Source organism: Podarcis liolepis (genome assembly GCF_965112155.1).
Source record: "Podarcis liolepis genome assembly, chromosome: 4".
NCBI classification, from domain to species: domain Eukaryota; kingdom Metazoa; phylum Chordata; class Lepidosauria; order Squamata; family Lacertidae; genus Podarcis; species Podarcis liolepis.
Genome location: NC_139558.1, coordinates 104,877,115 through 104,902,127, shown reverse-complemented (window position 1 = coordinate 104,902,127; position 25,013 = coordinate 104,877,115). Strand labels below are relative to the sequence as shown.

General features: G+C 48.1%; 1 protein-coding gene across 3 annotated transcripts in view; it reads left to right on the top strand.

Annotated features, from left to right (window-relative positions):
- Window positions 1–15,627: 15,627 nt before the first annotated feature.
- LOC310705079 (uncharacterized protein) overlaps window positions 15,628–25,013 on the top strand; it is a 44,817-nt gene continuing 35,431 nt past the window's right edge. For all 3 annotated transcript variants that reach the window (XM_083499449.1, XM_083499448.1, XM_083499451.1), the window contains exons 1-4: window positions 15,628–15,689; window positions 18,372–18,879; window positions 19,072–19,153; window positions 19,442–19,524. In XM_083499449.1, coding sequence (XP_083355575.1) covers window positions 18,463–18,879; window positions 19,072–19,153; window positions 19,442–19,524 — 582 coding nt within the window. In that variant the 5' untranslated portion in view covers window positions 15,628–15,689; window positions 18,372–18,462. The remainder of the gene's footprint in view (window positions 15,690–18,371; window positions 18,880–19,071; window positions 19,154–19,441; window positions 19,525–25,013) is intronic.

The window sequence follows — 25,013 nt, the reverse complement described above, 5'->3', positions numbered from 1 at the left end:
AACTAAGTGAGGGAATGAGAGAGAAGCAGCAGGAACAGAGTTAAGCCTTTTAGCATTTATTCTGGATACCTGAAGTGTAACAACTGATTATGAGAGGAGGGAGTTTAAGAGAAGCTGTGTCTGTACAGTGGTACCTCGAGTTAAGTACTTAATTTGTTCTGGAAGTCTGTTCTTAACCTGAAGCACCACTTTAGCGAATGGGCCGCCGGAGCACGATTTCTGTTCTCACCCTGAAGCAAAGTTCATAACCCAAGGTACCATTTCTGGGTTAGCGGAGTCTGTAGCCTGAAGCGTATGTAACCTAAAGCGTTTGTAACCCAAGGTACCATTGTAGTATCTTGTTTAATCCTGTGACATTTAGCTGAAGTAATAAGTTAACGTCTTCCTGACAGAGGCCTTTCAGAATCTGATTCAGAGCCAAATTTGGAGACATATGTCACACAGACAATTTCAGAATGGCTGGGAGAAAGCAAAGATTGGTTGGATGGGCTTTCAGGGAGCTGTTTCAGAACTAGATCGCGTGAAAATTGAGAACGGAGGCACCCAGGAGATGTTTTATTAACACTAGTAACAAAAAGAGTGAAGGACGCAATCCTTCAGAACAGTTTTTGAAAAAAATCATGTCGTTGCCGGACAGAAAGTACATATCTTTAGAGAGATTCCACTGAAATTGAGACTTAGAAGAACCAAATATAGATATTTAACAATAGCACTCAGGAGAGCTGACATTAGATATAAATGGGAATTCCCAGAGGGCATTTCCTTTACATACACGAAAAGGAGATACAGGCTAACATCAGAATTTCAGAGAGTCCTTTGACAAATACAGGAGTGACTTGGATTCCAACTGCTGAAAGGCACATACGGTATTCTGTTAGAATTCGTTAGAAAGACGAAGAGGTGAAATCAGTTGGGATTAAATGGGCACAATATATAGGTCATAATATTATGATGGAAGATTGGGAAAGGTTATAGAAAACCGATTTAAAATTCACAGATTGTTCCTTGCTGAAATAAAATTATATGAAGATGATGTATAGATGGTATATGACACCAGTGCAGTTAGGAAGAATGAACAAAACCAGCTCAAATATGTGTTGGAAGTGGAAAGAAAGTGACAAGGATAAGTGTGATTTTAAAGATGAATGGGAACCCTTTGCAAAGTACATAAAGAAGCAACAAAATAAACTGGACTCCTGGGCAGGTTTTGAATAAACATTTACAAACTTTTTATCGATAACATTTAGATAGAAAATTAAAAATCTGTACAGTATTGTAACATGCAGAAAATAACATAAGTTGATAAACCAGAGAGGGGAGCTGAGGGAAGGCTGAGGGGGACGGGAGGGTGGGTCAGGTTTTTTGGAGAGGGGAAAAATAAGGGGGGAAATTTAAGGATGATATGTTATTTGATAAAATGTTATGTTGAAATTACTAATAAAAATATTTTTAAAAAACATTTTGAAAGTGTTTGTGTTTGTTTTTACAATCAAGCAGTCTATACATTTTATGAAAATTACAATACATCATATAACATAAGCAGGAGTTATAAAAAAATAATAATAAAATAGCGCACTGTCTTTCGTGTTGTGTCTTCCGGGAGTTCCACACCTCTGCTGGGTGGAGAGGATGTGGTCTCTCCTCCTTCATCTCAGCTCCACAGCAGTTCTCTCAAAAAGACTTGGCACTCCAGAATGCGGGGAAATAATAATAATAATAATAATAATAGTATTTATTCAATTTATATACCCCCTTTATCAGAATATCCCAGGGCGGAGTACAACATTAAAAGCACAATACAGAACAACAATGATAAAAACATAATAAAAAGCATCCTGTGAGACAGCCGAGTAATGCAGCACTCCTTTTAAAACTTGAGGGAGCCTCACTGCTCACCTGCTTTTACGGCCACTATGGGGGTGTGGTGATTCATCCAAGGGAGACTCCTCTGCTGGCCCCCCGAAGATTCTGACATAGTCCACTCTTTCTCCTGTCACCCACAGCCATAGAATATGAAGAGAGTGGTCCTCCCAAACTCTGCCTGCCCTCCAACATGTTGCAGAGGGAAATTGGGACCTGCGACTTTTGGGGCCACGCTCCTGAATGAGTCACGTAACTCACGCAAGAGCAAGGACCCCCCAAAATGGGCATCTTTTGGGGCCACAGTTTCACGGGAGCCAAAACAGGACATCCTGGGAGCCAATCAGAAGCCAGGGTGGCTTCTGGAATTGCAGGACGTCCCACTCAAAGCAGGACAGTTGACAGGTATGTGAAGACCGCCAGAGATGGAGAGTCCACAACCCATAGTGCAGGCATCCCCAAACTCGGCCCTCCAGATGTTTTGGGACTACAACTCCCATCATCCCTAGCTAAGAGGACCAGTGGTCAGGAATGCTGGGAATTGTAGTCGCTAAACATCTGGAGGGGCACGTTTGCCTATGCCTGCCATAGTCAATATGGCTGCCTTTCCCACTGTCTGAGATGCTTCTGCCCATTTCATCTGCTTAGCCAATCCAGATATTCAGGGCCATCAGGTCCCACCCCTGCCTCCAGCAATCTCTTTTGTTACACTCAATGGGTGTTTGGTGGAGGGCAAGGGGAACCATGGGGCAGGGTCCAGGATGCTCAGATTCCTGCCACCAGACCTCCCCTCTGAGGTCCCCCCAGGGCACCTGCTCAGCTGAGAGGAGGGTGTCATAGCACAGGTAGCAAATCAGCTGCTGCTCCGCCCCTTGAGGGATTCCCCGCCTCACTTTATTGGCCAAATATTCCAAAAGGGCATCACCCGCCACTATATAAACCCTCTCACCCCCGGCAGCAGCAATGAGGTGGTACAGCTTTCGGGTGCTAAGAGTGTGTCCCTGCTTTGGGAGGGGGAACACAGCCCCCCAGCAAAGTTTGGAGGACGAGCTGTTACGGAAAAATCCGAGGGTTCCCTTGGACTAAACAAAGACACCAACCAGAGCAAGTCAGAGCAAAACAGCAGCCAGTAGGCTCGGTCTTTATTAAAGGATAGACTGTCGCGACAGGACTCCCACCGCCCACAAGGTGAAGCAAGATGGAAGCCCCGAACAATGGGAGACCCCAACTTTTATTAACCACTAATCCCCTTGACTACACCCCCAGAATTACATCATATATACATCATGATTTTATTAAAGAACAGGAGGAGTCGAGGAGGAGCTTCCCAGGTAATCCGAGTATCCTGACACCTGGCGGGAACCACCTTTCCCCCACCCCACATGAGTCATTTCCATAAACAAAGGAATGGGCGAAGTTTCCTGCCCCCTGAGGGGAATCCGGTCGGGGTCCTTTGTCGGAGTCTGTGTTGAATACACTACCGTATGCAGTTTATTGTGTTCCTGATAGCATTTCGTCTGAGCCCTTCCCGATGGTTATCAAGGTTGCCCCGCCATCCGGAGAGGGCCGTTGTGTACGTGACTGCACGGTTCAAGGCTTATGGCCGATCAATCCCAGCTCACCCCCCTTCGATAGTCCTTGTAATATGCAGTGAAATAAAAGTGGTCCGGTGAAAATCCATTGCACGGCTGATTTTTGGTGAATTTGTAAAGAATATAGTCACTGAAGTTCAAAGTACTTTCCTCTTTCGGAAACAACTTGCAACATTTTGATTAGATCAGTCATGGTTCATTGAACTCGGAAACAATGAATCGGGAGCTGTCAAAAGGCGAGGGAACAGACGCTCGCAGCTTGCAGTACCAGCGTGGCCGCCACAAGGGGCGCTGTCCGATAATGCTGATTGGTCGAGGCGGCCGCTGTTTGGTCTAGAGTTCGGTCGTCCGGTCTACTCTCAATAAAGATAGGGCAGCGCGGAGCGCTAAACAGAGTGTTGTCAATGTAGCGCTTCCTTATTTACGGAAGGCTTTTAAGAGATGGCCCTCTAAAGAGACATCTCTAGGGTCAGGGAGGGGAGATGCGTGTGTGTGTGTGTGAATGTGGTGCTTGTGCGATACAAGTGTTAATGAAGGGGGGGGTGGTTTCCGGCGACAGTTCCCCCCTTCGGAGATAAGATTGCGAAGGTGGGTAAACCGCGCAATCCTTCTCTCCGCACAAATCAATAAAAGTCAGATATGCCATACCTAGTGTCCAGATTATGGAGGTTCTCCAGGGGCCCCATCTCAATGGGGTTCGGCTGGGTTCCTGGTGCCTGTGGTCTGTAGGTGATAGTCGATCGCGGGCGTGGAGTGGGAAGACAAGAGCCGCAAGTTTGACAGCACATCGGGAAGCAGTGGACTGCGCAGCAGAAGACAGCAATGCAGATAGTCACAGTAATGAGGATTAGGAGTCCGTTCCCTAGGAGTTGCTTTATCCAGCCAGACCCAGGCAGCCAGCTCCACAACTGGGTATCTGAGAGCCCTTCATGTTGGATGTCTTTAAGTCCGTCAGCTAATTTATAGATGTTGTTAAGGTGTCCGGTAATGTTAAGGGTTTGATCTGATACGTGTGTACAGCACTCGGTTCCGACAAGGGCACAAACGCCTCCCGTCGAGGCGAGAACATAGTCCAAAGCTAGGCGGTTCTGTATCGCAGTCTGCCTGACTTCCGTCAACTCCGTCAGGATAGACTGAGTAGCTGCATTGGATTCCTCCATGAAATTTAACAGTATGTCCGTTAATTTAAGAATATCGACATGGTTGGAGCCAGCTCCATACGCGGGAAAGAGAGCCCGGCCATACGTTTCACTATTAGCCGCTACGTCGGAGAGTTGTGACAAGTCCCTTGCCCTCTTGTTGCGTCTCCTCCCGGGGGGTAGATCTTGGGTGACCCGGACTCCAGGCAAGATCAGGCCGAGATAACAAGTGCCACGGGAGTGGGGGCTGGCCCATACATAGCCGCGGTGGCCACAAACCCAGAATAACCCTTGTAGGCATGAGTCTATGCGGCCGGTGAGGAAGGTGCGGAAGAAGCACTGGGAGACCGGGGAGGGGTTCCAGGAGTCGGGTAAGGCCATAACGCGTCTCCATGCAGACATCAAACTGGGGTGGATAGAGGGGTTGCCTAGGTGCCATAGGGTAATTCGGCCATTCAAAGCAATGTCAATGGTGTACTTACAGGTGCTCTCGCCGATGATTTTGTCGCTCCCACTGAACTTCCGGCAAAGGTCACCTGTGGTGGGTCCCGTTAGGTAGATGTACTGGTGGGTCAAGTTCACGGCAGTCAGGTTCCAGGACTGCACGTCAGCGGAGAGGTGCTGTTGCAGGGTGAGAGGTACTCCTAGGAATGGTATGCCACTGTGAAGGTGTGCGGGAGCATTGGCACAAATCCAGCACTCCTTGGTTGTTGTCTGTTTTGCTATTTGAGAGATTAATTTTACATAGGTGTTGGAGTGCCAAGTGGACAAAAAGTCATTATTGTTGGGGTTTTCGGATACTGACAGTTCCCCCCTTTGTCGAGGTGCCGTTCCGGCGGGGTGGAGTGGATCTTGGCGGAGTAGGTAGGTGAGGTTTGTCGCGAGACCTCCACACCTTTGGGGTCCGGTAGTGTCCCATTCTGCTGGTGGTGTAACCGAGTGGTGCCAGCCTTCGAGGTACGCTTTCCCGTCCCAAGTGGAGGCGAGTCCGATGTCCCAGACGCAGCAGTACCTTCGGAGGCAAACTCCTTGTAGGATAGTTTGGCGGGGAGCAGAATCTACTCGTTGGCAGTAGAATCCGTAAATCAGATGGTCTGTGGGGTGATTTCTGTCAGTATACACTGACTCACCGCCACCATTGTCTAGAAGTGTCCAGTTCAGGGTTTGTTGAGGGGTGCCATCGGAAAAGAGTAGGTAGGAGCCATTGAGGCAGTGGGCGCGGTTCCAAGAATCGTCTTTGGTGAGGATGAGTTTGCCGAGTGGTGTGTAAGAGGGCGAGCGAATAAAAAGTTCCCAAGTTTGGTGAATAGTAAGGCTCGGGAGTATGGAATGGCGAAGGAGAACGCGGGTTTCGGGTAAGCAGAAATCAAAATGTCCTAGGCGGTCTGGGGTCCCTCTTTTAACCATATCAACAATTCCAAAGTCAAGATATTTGTATTCCATTTGTAATCCAGGGCACGAGGTGTGAGTGGTGATGGAGTGTTGAGAAAGGGCAGAGGTAATAAAAAAGACGAGCAGGGCGGTTGTGGTGGTTGTCATTGTGAATGGCGGGTGGTGTCTGGCGGTGGGGCGTGATGCGGAGTTGTTAAAATGGGGCTGTTAGCTGGAGCTGTCGGATGCTGAGCTGTCAGACGGAGCTGTCAGATGCTGCGCTGTCAAACAGAGCTGTCAGATGCTGCGCTGTCAAACGGAGCTGTCAGACGTTGTGCTGTCAAACGGAGCTGTCAGACGCTGCGCTGTCAAACGGAGCTGTCAGATGCTGCGCTGTCAAACGGAGCTGTCAGACGTTGTGCTGTCAAACGGAGCTGTCAGACGCTGTGCTGTCAAACGGAGCTGTCAGATGCTGCGCTGTCAAACGGAGCTGTCAGACGTTGTGCTGTCAAATGGAGCTGTCAGACGCTGTGCTGTCAAACGGAGCTGTCAGATGTTGTGCTGTCAAACGCGGAGTTGTGTGTTTTGCGGAGTTTGAGGCGAATTGGGGGTCGGTCGTCTTGGTTGGCTGCTGTTAGTATTTCAGAGGTCCAATGGGCCGATGTGTGCAGTTGGTCAGGTCCGGTCTGTAGGGCTCGATTCGTGCCCCGATCTGGTCCGGTCTGTAGGGCTCGATTCGTGCCCCGATCTGGTCTGGTCTGTTGGGCTCGATTCGTGCCCCGATCTGGTCCGGTCTGTAGGTCGTCCTCTGTGTCGGTGTCGTCTTCTGTTGGGCGGTCTGGGATGCAGTAGGGTGAGTCGCCTGTGGCAGGTTCAGGTGGCGAAGCAGGTTTGCAGCGGGTGTGATGCAACCAGGATGTCTTCTCTGCTACCTTAACGGAAGTTGGAGTGGTTAAAAGTACTTGGTAGGGGCCTTCCCACGTGGGCTGTAGGGGTACCTTATGATAAGTTTTTGCTAGAATCCAATCGCCTGGTTGGTATGGGTGGACGTTTTCATCTAGAGGGATGTTTTGGCTTGAGGCTGCGTACCGGTGGAGGGTTATGAGCTGTTTTTGGAGTTGTATTACATATTTAGTTAATTCTGTCTCGCCCACTTCTAGTTCTGATGTTGGAAACTGGGTGTTATATACAGGGGAAGGTCGGCCGAATAGTAATTCGTAGGGTGAGAGTTTTAGATTTCCCCGGGGGCAGGCCCTCAAATTATGTAATACTAATGGGAGGGCATTTACCCATTTGATGCCAGATTCTTTGCAAAGTTTCCCTAGCTGTAATTTTAGTTGTTGGTTCATTCTTTCGACTTGTCCGGAGGAAGGTGGATGGTATGGGGTATGCAATTTCCATTTGATTCCCAGGGCAGTGGCAACTTGTCGTATTATATCTGAAGTGAAGTGTGACCCCCTGTCGCTGTCTATGCGCCTGGGTACTCCGAAACGGGGTATAATTTCTTGGATCAAAGTTTTTGCAACAACGTGTGCAGTTGTTCTGCGAGTGGGAAAGCATTCTATCCACCCAGTCAGCTGATCGATGATCACTAGAGCGTGCTTATAACCTTGGCAAGTGGGTAAATCTATGAAATCTATCTGAAGGCTTTCGAATGGAACAAAAGCCCATGGTCTAGCTCCTGGTGGGCACCTGGCGGTATGCTTTGGATTAAAGCTTTGGCATGTGTGGCAATTCTTTACAGCAGTCTTAGCGGCAAGAGCTAGACCTGGAGCATACCAACAGCGTTGTATTGTGTCAATAAGTTTCTCTCTTCCCCAGTGGGTACGTTGGTGCAGAATTCTCAAATGTTTGGGTACCCATAATCTAGGCATTATAAGTCTTTTATCCGGAAAGTACCAAACTCCTTGGTCTAAATGGGCGCCTTGCTCCTCCCATCCCTTGATCTCCTCTGTGGTTGCTGTCTGATACATTTCGGCGAAGTTGACATCTGATGGAATTTGGGGTCCCTGGAACTCATTATCGGCGGATAAGGGTTGAAGGGCTGCTTCTTGCGCTGCACGGTCAGCACATCTATTTCCTATTGAAATGGGGTCTTTCCCTTTGGTATGTGCCTTGCAATGGACTACTGCAATGGCTTCGGGTAAATGTATGGAATCCATGAGACGTTGCACCAAGGGGGCATGTGCGATTTGGGTACCTGCTGCAGTTAAGAAACCCCTCTGCAACCAGATCTGTCCGGTGGCATGCACTAAACCAAAACAATATTTTGAGTCCGTGTAGATAGTGATTCTCTGTCCTGCCCCCAATTCGCAAGCCCTGATTAGTGCAATGAGTTCGGCAGCCTGTGCGCTGTATCTTGCGTTGACGGGTCGTGCCTCTAGAGTCCTATTTGCAGTGACTACGGCGTATCCACTCTTCCGTTCCCCTCCCACAACTTTGGAGCTCCCATCAGTGTATAGGACGAGGTCGGGGTTGGTTAAAGGGAGATAGTCAAGATCGTCCCTGGGTTTTTCTAGGTGACGAACTATTTGGGAACAATCATGATGTGGGGTGCCGTCGTCCGGGAGGGGAAGGAGGGTCGCAGGATTCAGGGAGTTTACTCGCTTTATAGTGACATTAGATGGGCTGAGGAGAATAGCTTCATATTTATTTAGGCGTTGGATAGTAAATCGTTGGCATCCTTGTAGGCTAAGTAAGGTAGCGACAGCGTGGGGAACATTCACAGTTAGGTCGTGTCCCAAGACTGTCTCTTGTGCTTTTTCAAGGAGCAGGGCTGCCGCTGCTACAGCCCTGAGGCATCCCACATTCCCTAATACTGTAGCGTCAAGTTGAAGGCTGTAATAAGCGACCGGTCTATTTCTCCCTTGAAATGGTTGCGTAAGGACACCAGAAGCTACTCCTTTATTTTCATGTACGTATAATGTAAAGGGTAGTCTGTAGTCTGGGAGTCCGAGGGCGGGCGCTGATCTCAGCTCTCTTTTTATGGATTCAAAGGCTTCAAATGCCTCTGCAGACCATTGCAGTTGGTCTGGGGCATCTTCGTGCGTCATGGCTGTAAGGGGACGAGTAAATTCTCCGTAGCGGGGAATCCATGCCCGACAGAATCCACTCATTCCGATAAAACCTCTGAGTTGTCTTTTAGTTTTTGGTAGGGGTAGTTTAGTTATTGTCTCGATTCGATCTGTGGTTAGGGCACGGGTGCCTTTCCCCAAGATGTGACCAAGGTATTTGACTTCTTCTTTGCAATATTGTATCTTTTTTGGAGACACTTTATGTCCCTTGTCTGCTAGTATGTTCAGAAGAGCTATTGTGTCGTTTCTACAGGAGTCTAAGTCCCGCCCGCAGAGCAAGATGTCATCTACGTAAAGTCTCAGGGCAGAACCTCCCGGTAGGGTTACGTCTGCCAAATCTTGATGTAGAATAGATGAGAAAATTGCGGGGGATTCTACATACCCTTGGGGCAACCGAGTCCACGTTAGTTGTCCTGTCTGCCACGTGAAGGCAAAAAGGAATTGGCTCTGAGGGTCTACGGGAATACTGAAAAATGCTGAGCACAGGTCTATGACCGAATAGATCACAGTTCCCTCCGGAATGGTGCTTAGGAGGTGATGCGGGTTAGCGACCACAGCATGTCTGGGAATGACGAAAGAATTGACGAGCCTGAGGTCTTGAACCAAGCGCCACTTTACTGGGTTTGTATTGGGCTTTTTGACGGGGAGAAGAGGAGTATTGCAAGGGGATGCGCATGGGACCAGAACTCCCATCTTTAAGAATTCGTCGATCATTGGGGTTAGTCCTTGTACTGCCTCCGGGGGAAGCGGGTATTGTTTAGTGCAAGGGAAAGGCAAATCTTGTCTGTAATTTACTCTCACAGGGGTTGCGGATTTTAAGAGTCCTACGGAAGTTGACTCGGTTCCCCATAGAGAAGGGGAGACATTGTTCAGAAGTTCGGGTGGAAGGTCAATATTTTGACTTCGGGCTTCCTGCAAAACTCCTTGGAAGTTAAAGATAGATTCATCCGGCATGTGTAAGTAAATGCCTTCTTGACCGCATTGTATGGTTGCGTTTAGTTTGCATAGCAGATCCCTCCCCAAGAGGTTAACGGGGCTAGAGGTTAAGAGGAAAGTATGGTTTACAGATAGGGGTCCGACAGAGACGTTCGCAGGTTTAGAAAGGGGGCACTTCCGGGGAATTCCGTCCAGTCCCATTACAGTTCTGGTTTCGTTCCCGGGGGTTAGGTGACTGCCTGTGAGGGTGGAGTAGGTGGCTCCGGTGTCCAAAAGGCAATTGTAGGTTTGTCCATCGATTTGCATGGTACAGATTGGGTCCGAGGATGATAGTCGCAGGACGGGGCAAAGAAAAGGGAAGGGGGCGGGACCTGCTCCTAGTTGTCAATGCGATTGATATTCATCCATCACCATCTCATGAGCTGGGTTAATGGTGCGGTTGGCCGGTTTAAAGGGATTTATAGGATCTTGAGTGGGGTTCCTAGGTTTTGGTTGGGGATGGGGAGGACCGGCGCGATGTGATGGTTGGGTCGTCGTTGAGTTATATCCATATGGGGTTTCCGACCCTCTAGGTCTGGGATAGGCAGGGTCCCGATAGTCCGTTCTATATAGTTTGGTGTCGCTATACTCCGGTTCTGTTGTGTCAGTCAGGTAGGGGCAGTATTTCCTGATGTGTCCTTTTTGTTCACATTTGTAGCAAATACGGTTGTCTCTAGGGTCGGGTCCCCACTGCTTATACCTATGAGGGGGAACCCCTCCCGCATAGGCCAATACTCGTGGAGAGTCGGGTTTCTGATCTTTCTTCCTACGTTCGTCTCTAGAATTGAATACTGATTTGGCTATGGAAAGAATTTCGGTTATTGTCTTTCCGTCATATCCTAGGTGTGAGTTTAGGGCCTTCCTTATGTCTGCCGTGGCCTGGTCCTTGAAAAAACCTTTAACTATAACTTCATGTTGGGGATTCTCTGGATCTATCCCACCCCAAGTTTTGATAGCCGAAACTAATCGGGAGTAATAGTCAGAAGGGTGTTCTTCTGGCCCTTGTAGGATGGTCTGGACTTTAGTCCAGTTTACAGTTCGCTGACCAGCAGCTTTGACTCCATCTAAGATGGCCTTTTTGAAAATCTTTAGGCCCCATATACCGCCTTCTGTGTTATAGTCCCAGTCCGGGTCGTTGAGTATTGCCTGGGCGGTTAGTGGGTCCATTGAGGCGGGACGATTAGGTTGGTAGCCTTCTTGGGTTAGAGCCTCCCCCGCCTTTGCTAGTATTTCTCTTTTTTCTGCCTCGTTAAAGAGGGCCCCAAGTAACATATGGACGTCTGCCCACGTAGGATTGTGGGTAGAGAAAATGGTGGCCACTTGGCGGTGGCATTTATCGGGGTCGTCCCTTAAAGAGGGCATTTTGTCAGACCAATTCATTAAATCCGAAGTAAGGAAGGGTTGATGTGTGAAGACCATGCGGGGTGGATCTCCAGCTCTGACTGGTGGTATGGGCAATGCCCGCAGGGGGTAGGCGCCCTCTGCTTCTCCGTTTGACGGAGTGTCCCTGTTTCGGGTTCTGCTAGAGACGGGTCCCTCTCTGTCCCCGTTTAGTAGCTGGCCATTGAGCAGGGGTCCTAGATCTATGTCCGCTTCGTCTCCCCTTGGGTTTGTTGTGCTCGTGGAGGAGTTAGACGGTTGCGCATTCGGTAAGATTTGGGACGGGGCAGTGGTAACATTTTGGGACGGGGCAGTGGTAACATTTGTTGCGTTCTCCCTAGGCCCTGCACCTCCCCCACCAGCTCCCGTCCCTAATCCTGACGATTGGGGAGCTCTTGGTTGAGGATAGTAGAAGGGGATGAGGCTCCTATCCAATTGCTCTTCTTGGGCTCTGATCTCATCGTAAGGGGGGGGGTCCGGTTGTTTTTAAAACAGCCATTTGTCGGACAATTCGGGCTTGCTGTTGTTGAAACAAGTCGCGGGCTTCGACGAAAGCATTTAGGTAATAGAGTTGGCAGGGTTTTTCGTCAGCCAAATAAGTTTTAAGTGCTTGTATCCTCACGATGTTAAAAGACCCGTGGGGGGGCCATCTCGAGGCTGGTTCTAAATGGTGGGTGAATGCGACCCACGAGACATTGCAGAGATCCCTCAGTTTTGATTTTGAGAGTCCCTTTCTCCCTCTTAATTCCTTCCAACTAAGGAGAACGAATTGAAGAGGGGTGTCGGAGTCCTCTCCAGGGCGGCAAGGCTTCATGGATGCCTTGTCACCGGGAGGAGCCCAATCGGGGTGCTGGGATGCGTGGGCACCCATCGCTCTAATACACAAGGGAAAGGCTATTCCACTAGCGGTGGGTACTAACGTTAGAAGAGACGTATAAACAAGGGAAGACAAGACCACACACACACACAAAAGGAGAAGGGGGGAAAAAAAATATTCTTTCAGTAAATGAGGTACCTCTTTTATCTCTATTTAAACTTAAGTCTGCCTATCTTCTGACTGGATTCAACTCGCCTTCTATAACTTCAAACACTAAACTTTAGACCACGGGTCTCCCGCTCTACCCGATACGCAACTACGGATCCTTGCAGCACAGTTTACATAACTGGTCCTAGTGTGGGGCCCCAACCCGGGTACCGCCCCTCTTCCCTTCACAACAGCCTCCTGCCTAGCCTTCGAGACTAAGTTCGGAATCTCCTACTGGACGCTTGCGCAGTGCAATGCCAGATCGGGACCCGAGAAAAAGTGAAGTTCGGAAAGGAAACAAACGACCTTGCGTTCTCACATACCCGGGTCATCCCTAACAAAGGTCGCCGGGCAGGAGGGGCGGCTTCGTTTGCATAATTAGCAGAAAGAAGGATAGAGAGAGAGAGGGAGAGCTTTGAGGGACGCCTCTGGACGACTCCGAAAGAGGGACGTCAGAGAAAGACAGTAAAAGAGCCACGCTTTCCCGGACTCAATTCCAAGACGGAAAACGGGGGAGAAAAGGGATAGAGAGATCAAGACGTTCCTGGACGACCCCGAGGGGGAACGTCGGAAAACAGTAAAGTACCGCAATTTCCCCGGTCACGTACCGCGTAAGAAATTGGGGGGAGAGAAAGGGAAAGGTTTTGACGTTCCTGGACGACCCCGAGGGGGAACGTCAGACAGTAAGGTTCCGCAACCTCCCTGGCCACCTTCCGAAAGGGGAGAATCGGGGGAGAAAAGAATAGAGGAAGAACGTTCCTGGCCGACCCCGAGGGGGAACGTCAGAAGTGATAGAAGGAAAGTCTGGCTGTCGTGAGGACGTTACTTCTCCACCCCCCTCCCAGTGTGTTTTCTTCAAACCATACTCACGTTCGAAGATGTCCCCCGCAGATCCCGGGATCTTTTCTTTAGCCGGCTTTACCTCGCCTTTGCTCTCTCTGGTTGGGCTTCTGGTGACGGTTGATTACCGCCCACAAAGAGGAGGCAGGGAGAGGAAAAAAGGATCCCCGAGCTAAAATTGCCCGGTGGCGCCCGATCCCCTCTATCTCCCTCCTCACCTCCGTGGGAGAACCAAGAGTCCCGGAGCGCGGTCGCCAAAAACTGTTACGGAAAAATCCGAGGGTTCCCTTGGACTAAACAAAGACACCAACCAGAGCAAGTCAGAGCAAAACAGCAGCCAGTAGGTTCGGTCTTTATTAAAGGATAGACTGTCGCGACAGGACTCCCACCGCCCACAAGGTGAAGCAAGATGGAAGCCCCGAACAATGGGAGACCCCAACTTTTATTAACCACTAATCCCCTTGACTACACCCCCAGAATTACATCATATATACATCATGATTTTATTAAAGAACAGGAGGAGTCGAGGAGGAGCTTCCCAGGTAATCCGAGTATCCTGACACCTGGCGGGAACCACCTTTCCCCCACCCCACATGAGTCATTTCCATAAACAAAGGAATGGGCGAAGTTTCCTGCCCCCTGAGGGGAATCCGGTCGGGGTCCTTTGTCGGAGTCTGTGTTGAATACACTACCGTATGCAGTTTATTGTGTTCCTGATAGCATTTCGTCTGAGCCCTTCCCGATGGTTATCAAGGTTGCCCCGCCATCCGGAGAGGGCCGTTGTGTACGTGACTGCACGGTTCAAGGCTTATGGCCGATCAATCCCAGCTCACCCCCCTTCGATAGTCCTTGTAATATGCAGTGAAATAAAAGTGGTCCGGTGAAAATCCATTGCACGGCTGATTTTTGGTGAATTTGTAAAGAATATAGTCACTGAAGTTCAAAGTACTTTCCTCTTTCGGAAACAACTTGCAACATTTTGATTAGATCAGTCATGGTTCATTGAACTCGGAAACAATGAATCGGGAGCTGTCAAAAGGCGAGGGAACAGACGCTCGCAGCTTGCAGTACCAGCGTGGCCGCCACAAGGGGCGCTGTCCGATAATGCTGATTGGTCGAGGCGGCCGCTGTTTGGTCTAGAGTTCGGTCGTCCGGTCTACTCTCAATAAAGATAGGGCGGCGCGGAGCGCTAAACAGAGTGTTGTCAATGTAGTGCTTCCTTATTTACGGAAGGCTTTTAAGAGATGGCCCTCTAAAGAGACATCTCTAGGGTCAGGGAGGGGAGATGCGTGTGTGTGTGTGTGAATGTGGTGCTTGTGCGATACAAGTGTTAATGAAGGGGGGGGGGTTTCCGGCGACAGAGCCAAGAGGTATAGCCGGACACTGGAAGGCAAACAGTTGCAGGAATTTATGTATAGTTTTTTTTTTGGGGGGGGGGGTTGCCCCTGCAGCAGATATCATGCACATGCAGCCCACTACCAAAATCAGCACCATCACTTTTGAGACTTTTTTGACTTGTCCCCACAAAACACTTCATCACAGTTTCTTCCTATCTATTCAAAGGGCCTCTGCTGCACAATACCAAATGTAAGAATTCACTGATAAATGTATCTCTGTACTGGCTCACTGGGAAAACTTAAGAAATTCATATAGACATGTGAGCTCAGCTACTCAGCAGCCCCTCTACCTGAGTGGTGATTTCTGGCATCCTGATACCTGAGTGCCAGGCAGGTAGCCATTCCAGAAATAACAAACCCAGATGGAGACAAAATCTGCCTGGATGGAGACCTGAGAGCCACCTCTCAATATCTGGAGGGCTGACCCATGGAAGAGGGAGCCAGCTTGTTTTCTCCTGCCCTAGAGGGGAGGGAGCACCCAGAATAAGGGACCCAGAGGACCAGAAAGCAGTTTCTGCTGCCTAAAGAGCAGGAAGAACCTTCTGAGGGGAAGAGCAGCAGAATCCCTTGGGAGATGGCGGACTCTCCTTCCTTGGAGGTTTTTAAGCAGAGGTTGGATGCTTTGGCTGAGATTCCTGCCTTGCAGGGGGGCTGGAATAGATGACCCTTAGGGCTCCCTCCCATTCTAGGATGAGGTTCCTTGCTTCCTGCAAACCCCTTTTCCCTGCAACCTCTTCCTCCAGTTTCTGGCCAAGGGAGGGAGCGGATCACAGACCAACCAAGAGCGTCCCCTCAAAATGAGCATCTCTGGGATTGTGCAACGCAGGAGAGAAAAGGCAGAGAGGACTGAGGAAGGTGGACTCGGCTTTGCAAGGGTTAAAGGGAACTGAGCTGCATTCCTAGAGGGGACAGGAAGTAAAGGGGGGGCCAGGTCCTCCAGGGGAAAAGCCCCTCCCTCCCCTTCCTGCAAGTGGGGGGGCGGCGGGTTTGCTTTCCTCTGCTGCAAAGGCTGCCTTGCTCTCTTCCACGGGGATCTGGTGAGTCTCTTCTTCCTCCCCCCCCCCCCAGGGTGCAGTGGGGAGAAGGGGGGTCCCAGGGCTTCAGCAGGGGAGGGTGGCTCATGTGGGGGGGGGGGGAAGCCCCGGGAGGAGGGGGTCCTGCCAGGGAGGGACGGGGTTGCGCGAGGTTTGCAACTACAGTAGTCTATATTCTGCAATTCTATACAGACGCTGCTTACTCCTTTGGGAAGGGCAATCCTCTCCTGGGATCTGGTGAGTCTCCTCTCCCCCCCCCCCCCAGGGTGCAGTGGGGAGAAGGGGGGGTCCCAGGGAGGCAGGAGAGGGTGGCTCATGGGGGGGGGGGAAGCCCCAGGGAGCAGGGGGTCCTGCCAGGGAGGGGCGAGGTGGCAGGAACTGTTTCCTTCCTTTAAATAATTTGTGGGGGGGAGGGGAGGTAACCGCCCCCCTTCCAGAAGAAAAAATATTCAGAGCCCCCTGGGAAATCTAGCAGATAGAAATCTCGCTTCTTTAAATAAGGCTATCAGTAGGACTTCTGCTGTGTGTGACACGGGTCAGTGTCATTGCACAACAGAGGAAACACGCATGAATGGTTGCTCCAAAACCTCTTCCTTTGTTTCCCTTCTTTCTTTCTCCTTATTGGCAGAGGAGGCCAGCCAAGCAGATCAAGCCAAGCTTCATGAGGAGCTGGGTATGTTGAGTTGGAGAAGAGGAGACAGAGAGGAGACGGGAGAGCCATGTCAGATTAGATGATTTATTACGGTCAGAAACCAGAGTCACCCATGAAACCGAGTTTGGGGATTTTCATGACGGACTATTTTGAGTTGGAAGATGGTCTGCGCCTACAGATCTGTACACAGAATCTGGCGACCATCCAGGTCATCTTCTGACCTTTGCCTAACAGGAAAAGGTCTAATTTTTGCTTTTGCGGGAGGTCAGCGAGCCTCACCAGCAGGGGATCAATGGTCTTACTACGTGCCTCTTCGTAAAAGGGACGTCTAAAGAACAAGTGTTTTGGCTTCCTATCTCTCCCAATGGGCAGGTGAAAAGTCTCTGAGCATACGGGGCTTTTCTAAAGGCTCCATCCAGGACCAGCGATGGAAGAGCCGAGCTTCTGGCGAGTGTCAAGGCCCTTCTTGCATTTCTAGATGCGAGAAAGAAGAGATATTCTGCCGGTGCAGCTATATATTTCTCGATTTCTCCAATTTTATGGTTGGAGCACCTTGCGCAGTCCTGTTGTCTCTCGGTGTCTGATATTCTTTGCCTGACCGTGGCTTTTGCCTGGCCCAAGCCCAGACTTAGAAGGGCTTGAGGGGCAAAACCCAGTTTCTGGAGGGTGTTCAGGACAGCAGTCTGCCAGCCTGACTGGAATTGGTCACAGAGGATCAATGGGGCTATCCCTCTGGGGATCAGATACAATGTCAGCCATTTGTAGATTGATGTTAGGCAGATGCTAGCCTCCACTCTCATCATCCCCGTTTCTAATCTAACCCATGCGTTTGAGACACATCTGGGCACTTGGAGGTGAGCTCTAAGAAGTCTAGATTGAACTCTCTCAAGGGGGGAGGAAGCCGAGGAAGGCGGGCGCAAGAAGGAACCATAAAGGAGTTGTGCCAAAGTTTTGGCCTTGTATAGTTTTCAAGCTGCCGGAACGAAGAAGCCCCCTTGTGCTCTGAAAAATTTAAGGATACAGTTTGCGGGTTTTTCCGCTGAACTCCCGATGGAGTTTATGTGTAGTTTGTTGGCTCCTGAGGCCTGTACCACCATTCCTAGATACTTGTAGTTTGTGACTAGTTCTATTTATGGCCTTGGCGTTCCCAGCTTTTAAGCTTTGGTTTTGCCCCAAAAGCGAGTATCTTGGTCTTTTGATAGTTGATTTTGAGACATTCAAATTGACAGTATGCTGCGAGCTTTCTTAGTGCTCTTTTGAGTCCAATGGGGGTTCTAGATAAAATTACTGCATCATCGGCATATAGGAGGACCGAAATATGCCGATTTGTGAGCTTCAGAGGGTGGGGTTCTGAGTCATGGAGTGCAGATACTAAATTATTTAGATAGAAATTGAATAGTAGAAGGACCAACAGGCACCCTGGCCTGACTCCTTTAGAGGTTTTAATAGGGTCCTGACTCTAAGAGCCGTGTTTGCGCGCAGTGCCTGAATTAAGAGCAGAAGCTCTTAATTCTATGTAGGAACCCTGTAGTCTGTCCCAGAGTCTGGTTCTGGAGACTGTATCAAAGGCTGCTTTTAGATCAACAAAGGCAGTGTATGGTGAGGCCAGCCGTTAGGAGAGTCATGTCACCTGGGCGCAGGATTCCAACCAATGGCTACAAGCTACAAGAAAGGAGATTCAGACTCAACACACCTAGTTATTTTTCACTAGGAACCAATGACTCCCTTGTCAATCAGTTCTGACTTCATGCATGGACTGGAAGGAAGGAGCAACCAGGCTGATTCACCTCGCATTAATCTCTTCGCTTGCCTCCACATTTCCACAATCTCCCTTCTAGAGGCCTACATCTCCTCCTCCTCCTCCTCCTCCTCCTCCTCCTCCTCCTCCTTTTTTGAAAGATAGCTCAGAGTCTGGGCTGTGGTGCAGTCCTACCCTGGTTCCCAACAAGACTCATCCATGCTTGCTCAGGGAAACTTTTTCTTCTCCTGATACTGTACAACTTTTGTAACAGAACAATGTATTTGCTTTGTAGGATTTGCTAGAGCTTCTCATTCAGACGGACAGAACTTGGCAGAAGACCAAAGGGTTCCTTCCCATCTCTCAGAGGCTTCCTGAGAGCACAGATGGATGAGCGAGACACAGCTGGCCCTGAAGCAGGAAGAGGCCATGTCATCCAAACTGGGAGCAGTGGGGGATTCTGGGAAAACTCTGTGCATAAGATCCTGGGTGAGGGGGACACCCTCCGCTCAGAGGTGCAGAACCAACAGTTGAGGCAGTTCTGCTTCCAGGAGGCCAAAGTACCCCGAGAGGTTTGCAGCCGACTCTACCACCTTTGCCATCAGTGGCTGAAGCCCGAAAGGCACACGAAAGCTGAGATGCTGGACCTGGTGATCTTGGAGCAGTTCCTGGCTGTCCTTCCACCAGAGATGGAGAGCTGGGTGAGGGACTGTGGAGCAGAGACCAGTTCCCAGGCGGTGGCCCTGGCCGAAGGTTTCCTCCTGAGTCAGGCAGAGGAGAGAAAGCAGGCAGAGAGAAAGCAGGTGAGAGAGACTTTCCTCTGGATACTCCCAAGGGGCTCCAAACAGGATGGAGAACATCCAAAAATGGTCTGCTGATGGCCCATCCTTTTTCTGGGAATGAGATCTAACACCCTTAAAGTATCTGTCTTTGCGTTCTCTTTCTAATATTTCTCACCTTTAATTTACTGTTTTGAATTCTTGTTGTTCTTTCAGAAAAGGGATCATTTTGCAGAAATGGACCTGGATTCCTGTGAGGCAGAGAGGCCTCCGTTGGACACCAGAGAGAGGCCCCTGGGTAAGGAGGAAGGTGGCTTTTCTCCATTTGGTCTTGTTCTGTTGGTATTCCATCTCATCTGAGTGTTCTTTTCATCTTTTTTTTTTTGAGGGGTGGGTATTGGGAACAAGGGTTCAGAGGAGGGGAGATGTATTTCTGCACAACTAACATATGAAATGGGCACAAACCTTCAACTGCACTCAGCAGGTAAGGATTTCTCAAAGCCCATCTGTAGTTAGAGATGTCCTGTTTCCTCTGTGAGAGAAGCAGGCACTCCTAGCATCCTGATTACCTTTTTTTCTTTTGCAGGTGAAAGAATGATGCCGGCAAGACCTCCTGATCCGCCTTTTCATGGGGGCAGAAGGGAAGCAGTGGCTGTGGAACCAGATCAGGTCAGGAGAAGCTGCCTTGTGGGGACAGAGGCCGAAGGATGCAGCAATGTCATGGGCCGGTTGGGCACAGAGGAATGGTGGGAGGAAGCAGCCAGGGAACCAGGAAGAGAAGATGGCTCTGAGCCCAAGGAGTGAAGGTGGAGGAAGGATTAGATAGATAGATAGATAGATAGATAGATAGTTTATTGCGGCCATAGGCCCACATTCAACACATCATACAGCAACACAGGTATAACAAGATAAAATTAATAAATTAAATTACGTTTAAATCAAGTACATCTCAGTTTCTAAATTCCATTAAAATAAGAACAATATAGTGCTTAAAATATCAAATTATCAGTATAAATCAATCAATGAATGAATTTATTAATACGGTCACAGACCAGCATCAACACACACAATATCGCAGATCATTAAAAAAAAAATCAGAGATACAGAGGACAATATGAATATAACAAGGATTTAAATATAAAAAGTAAAATTAATTATTAGCGTGCTCCCTGTAGTTAACATTTAGGGGTTTGGTCATCATGGACTACCACTTGCTTCCTACGATTGATTGCAGACACACAGAATTTGGCTACATTTAATGTAGTCTTGGAATTCTTGTCCTCTAGCAGTAGTTTTAAACTATGGTTTTCCGATACTTTCCTGGACTTTTGCAAAACAGGTGTAATAAAAATCAAACGTATATCCTCATAAAGACGGCAACGTAATAGTACATGTAGAGCAGTTTCAACTTCCAACGAGCCACAAGGGAAGACCCGTGCTGTATATGGTTTACCCTCAAATCTGCCCTGAAGTAAGGCAGAAGGGAGAACGTTGAATCTGGCGAGAGTAAAAGACCGTCTGTATTTGGGTACCTGAAGACCTGACAGATAGTTAGCTGGAGAGAAACCTCTCCCATGGTCCCTTATTGCTGGGTGTTTGATCATTTCGCTCATGTGGCATTGTAATTCTATGTCCCAGATACGCTGGCGAATTATAGTCCTAGCTTTCTCGAAACCTGTCGCTATCAGGGTCTGCTGTGGGATCCCCAAGCCTTTGAGCTTTTCCAGCAGTGTAGCTTTCCATTTAGATTGGTAGTTATCTAATAGGGTTAAAGGTGCCAGCCCAACCGGGAAGAAAATAAGCTTTAGCCAATAATGAATCTTCAATATCCATATCCGAGTACTGATAGGGATCTGCCCAACCTCCAAACGGACCGCTATGTTGGATACGCAAGAGGGGATCCCCAGCAGGCAGCGGAAAAACTTAGTTTGGAATGCCTCTAGGAGAGTAAGGTTTTTAAAGCTGCAGATCTGGGATCCATATAACAATTGTGATAGTATTTTGGCAGCAAAGACCTGGGAGGCTGCCGGTATGTATTGGCTCCCTTTCCCATAGAAGAATCTTATTAACGCTTTGGTAGATCTTTCTGCATTTGCAATAGTATTATTAATCTGAGAGCGCCAGGAGCCCCTTTCCTGGAAGGTTACGCCCAGGTATTTAAAGGCTGGTACCTGTTCTATTGAGCGATTGTCAATTCTCCATTTGTGCCTCCTCCTTTTTTTAGAGAACACCATGATTGTTAGTTGTTTGATGCTGCAGTAATTAGTAAAAGATCTCAAAAGTTTTCTTAATCTAACGCAAGAAAAAGAAATTAAAGCTGTGTCATCCGCATATAAAAGGACCGGGAGGGACGTACCAGCCAATTTGGGGGGATGGGCATTTTCCTTCTTCATATTTCCTACTAACGAGTTAATATAAAAATTAAATAGAATAGGCGCAAGGACACACCCTTGCCTGACCCCCTGATAGATTTGGATTTCCTTGGATAGGTGGCCCTGTCGGTCACACCTTACCCGGATCCGTGTATTTTCATATAGACTGTGGATGAGATACAATAGGCGTTTGTTTATATTTGCGGCGCTTAGCTTTCCCCAAAGCCTGTCCCTCGGTATTAAATCAAAGGCAGATTTGAAATCTATAAAGGCCACGTATAGGGAACCTCCTTTTCTTGATGTATATTTCTCTGCAAGATGTTGGAGAACAAGGCCCTGGTCTAAGGTTGACCGATTTGCCCTAAAACCAGCCTGTGCTTCTGAAAGAATGTGGTTTTGTTCCAGCCAGTCCACTAATTTGTCACGTAGGTGGGCAGCGTACAGTTTGCTGATAATACTTAGGAGGCTGATTGGCCTGTAATTAGCCGGGTCTGATCGACTCCCTTTCTTGAATAAAGGTATGATGATTGCTAATCCCCAGTCCTCAGGGATAGTGGCCGATTGATCTATGTTGGTAAGTAAGGCAGCTAACACAGGGGCCCACCATTCAACATTAGCCTTGAGGAGTTCCGGAGTAATGTTGTCTACGCCGGGGGCTTTTCCAGGTTTAAGGGGTTGAATGAGCCTATAGATCTCTTCAGTTGCTACTGGGGGCCATTCAGCACCAGTATCACTCAGAGCTGGGGGCAGGGCCTGCAGATGTTGATTTGATGTATATAAAGATAGAAAGTAAGCCTCCCAAATCCCAACTGGTATAGTATAATCAATTTCAATTGGGGAGTCTTGCCAACTTTTCGCGACTATTTTCCAAAAAGTGGCTGAATCTTTCCTTCGAGAGGCCTCTAATAAACGTTGCCACTCCCCCCTTTGGGCCTGAAGCTTTTTTCTTTTTAATCAGATCTTTATATTTACGTTTGGCTTCGAACCATTCCGCAGGGAGCAAGGGTAAGTTCGCTGATTTGTAATTCCTGTACTTATTCAGCAAAGAACGCTTCGTAGCAATACATTCCTGATCAAACCAGGGTTTGGATTTGTTGGGGAATAGAGGTTGGCGCGATGTCTTTTTTTGGGTCAGGTGGGGTTGCAAAAGTGAGATCAGCTCCTGGAACAAGATTATTGTAGATTCAAAACATGGTGAGTTTAAGAGATTATCTCTTCTCATGAGGAATATGTCCGAGTATAGCCTTTCAGATGTTTCGACATTCAGCTTTTCGGACCATCTAATACGTGAGTATCTCAACTCCATATTAGAGGACCTGGGGGCTTCAAGTTTATCGTTACAAAATAAGTCTTTTCTTGCATCCAGGAGGAGGCAGAGCGGTAAGTGATCACTATCAACCCTCTCCTCCACTTTGCACTCAAGGGCTCTATTTAGGAGATTAAATGATACCATAACATAGTCGATAGCGGAAGCTCCTGCGTTTGATATAAAAGTAAATTCCCCACAAGTCTCCCCATTCTTGCGCCCATTTAGTATGACCAGGTCCAGCTTGTTAGAAAGACGCAATAGGCACAGACCTGCATAATTACATCCCTTGTCTTTTGAGAGTCTGGTGGGTATAAGATGGTTTTCTTCCACGATGGGTGGAGAGTCGTGAAAGTGTGCATATAGTGCTTTGTCAGACTGGCCAGTTCTGGCATTAAGATCACCAGCCACTAGCAATGAAACTGCAGGGGTTTGAGTCATCAAACCATCAATGTATGTTTCTAGCCCATGCCAGGTGTTTTTAATCAGCTGCTTGCCTCTTTTTTTTGGGGGGGGGGGAGATATACATTAATCAGTAGCAGGGTGAAGAATCTACTTTTCACTAGTAAGGCCATAGCCAGGTGTTTCAATGGCTCTAACTTTACTAAGGACGCCCTCAACCTTGTAGATATTAAAATGCCTAATCCGCCCTTGACTCTCCCCCCTTTAGTGCTTGGGGATCCTGTGAGGGACATTGAGGAAAAGCCATTAACTTCTAGGTCCCCTGTGAGCCATGTCTCCTGTAAAAATACTATGTCGTAGCCTTGGATAAATTTAACAAATGATGGGTCAGCTGCCTTTTTTTGCCGACCTGCGATATTCCATGATAAAAAGCTAAGGTTGGCTTTACCAGGATCCACTCCTTGTCAATTATCTTCCAAGGTACTGTTGGAATTTACCATTCTACGTGGCAGTCAACTATCATCCTTACATGGAGAGCTGCCCAGGTTGGAATTGTTGGAATTTACCATTCTACGTGGCAGTCGACTATCATCCTTACATGGAGAGCTGCCCAGGTGTTCTATGGTGTCAGATGGTAAATATAGAGTGCTCACATTGGTAGACACTGGGCCTTTGCTATACAAGGCCTCCTCCTGGGGGTACTCTACCTGGTTGTAGCCTAATTCCACTTCATCCAAGTATCTCATTTTGGACCAGAAGCCTGGTGAGGTTTCCTTAGGCATGTTTTTCCTTATAGGGAGCGATGCATTGTTCTCCTTTGTGAGTTGTACTTTCTTGATTGCAGGTAGATTAATCTCTGCCTTTATCTGAAGGTTACGTGGTGAACGAGCCGCTGAATCGAGTTCTTGTGAGATGATCATTTTGGGAGGGCTCTTGCTCTTTCTTTGGACACCCACCTTGGTTTCCTTATATAAGTCTTTCCCTGCCAGCTTATTTCTTAGCGTTTCTAATCTTTCTAGGATTTCAGCTTGTATTAAAGGTGGAAATGTCCAGAATTGACTAATTAAGGTATTTTCTTCAAAGGAGAAGTTGTGTGTGGGGGTACCCAGTTCATGGGGCGACTGGTGGATATTCTGAAATTCAGCTTTATTGTTTTCCACCACCTTTGAATGGAGGTCTTTCTTATTTAATTTGATGAGGTGCGAGGGGGGACAGGGCACTTCGAATAGGCGAGTCACTGTCAGGCCCACCCTTTGCAGCTTCTCCTTATTAATTAATATTTGTTTTGCTGTCGAGTCATCTTTAAATGTCAGCATCACTCGATTATACTTATTGTCATTTGGGAGAAAATCTACATTGATAACGTTGCCTTGTAATAGAAGGCCTCTGAGTACTAAGTCAATTTTTTTAAGTATATACGTTCTTTGTTGGTCCAGTGAATGTAATTCAGTACAGTTGTACATAGGGCAAATAACCAATCTGCTTCTGTTGAGGATCAGCGCTTGATTGTTCTGAGTTATCTTATTGCGAGTAGGGGAGTATAAATCAATATTATTTAGGCAAAATCAATAATCATAGAGTAATCCATGTTCCCTTTTATAGGCTAATACTGTTATCAGAAATCTGGCAACAGAAAGGGACCTACTCGGGTCAGAATCTTGCAATAAATGAATTAGCTGTGTTTCCAAGGAGTCACCTGAGATTTCCAATAATAAAGGGGACAAAAATCTGATCCGAGAAACTGAATGTAGTGAACAACAGAATAGTATATGTTGTAAAGATTCTATAGATCTATTATCGCATACACACACCGCTGAGATCCGACCATTGGAAAATCTATTATTCAAGACATTGGAAGGAAAGGCATTAAATCTTGCCTTAATAAAGGCATATTTGTGGGCCGCTACAGACAAAGAGGTCAAATAAGATGGTATCTGCTGTGAGGGCACTATGCCAAGATTTAATGGTGAGCAAGTGCCGCTACCCGAAATGGTGTTTTGTTGTAGGTCAATCTCCTCAAGTTTTTGAGTGAGGTTTTTTTTTTGCTGTGGCTAGGTCCAATTCCAATAATTCTGATG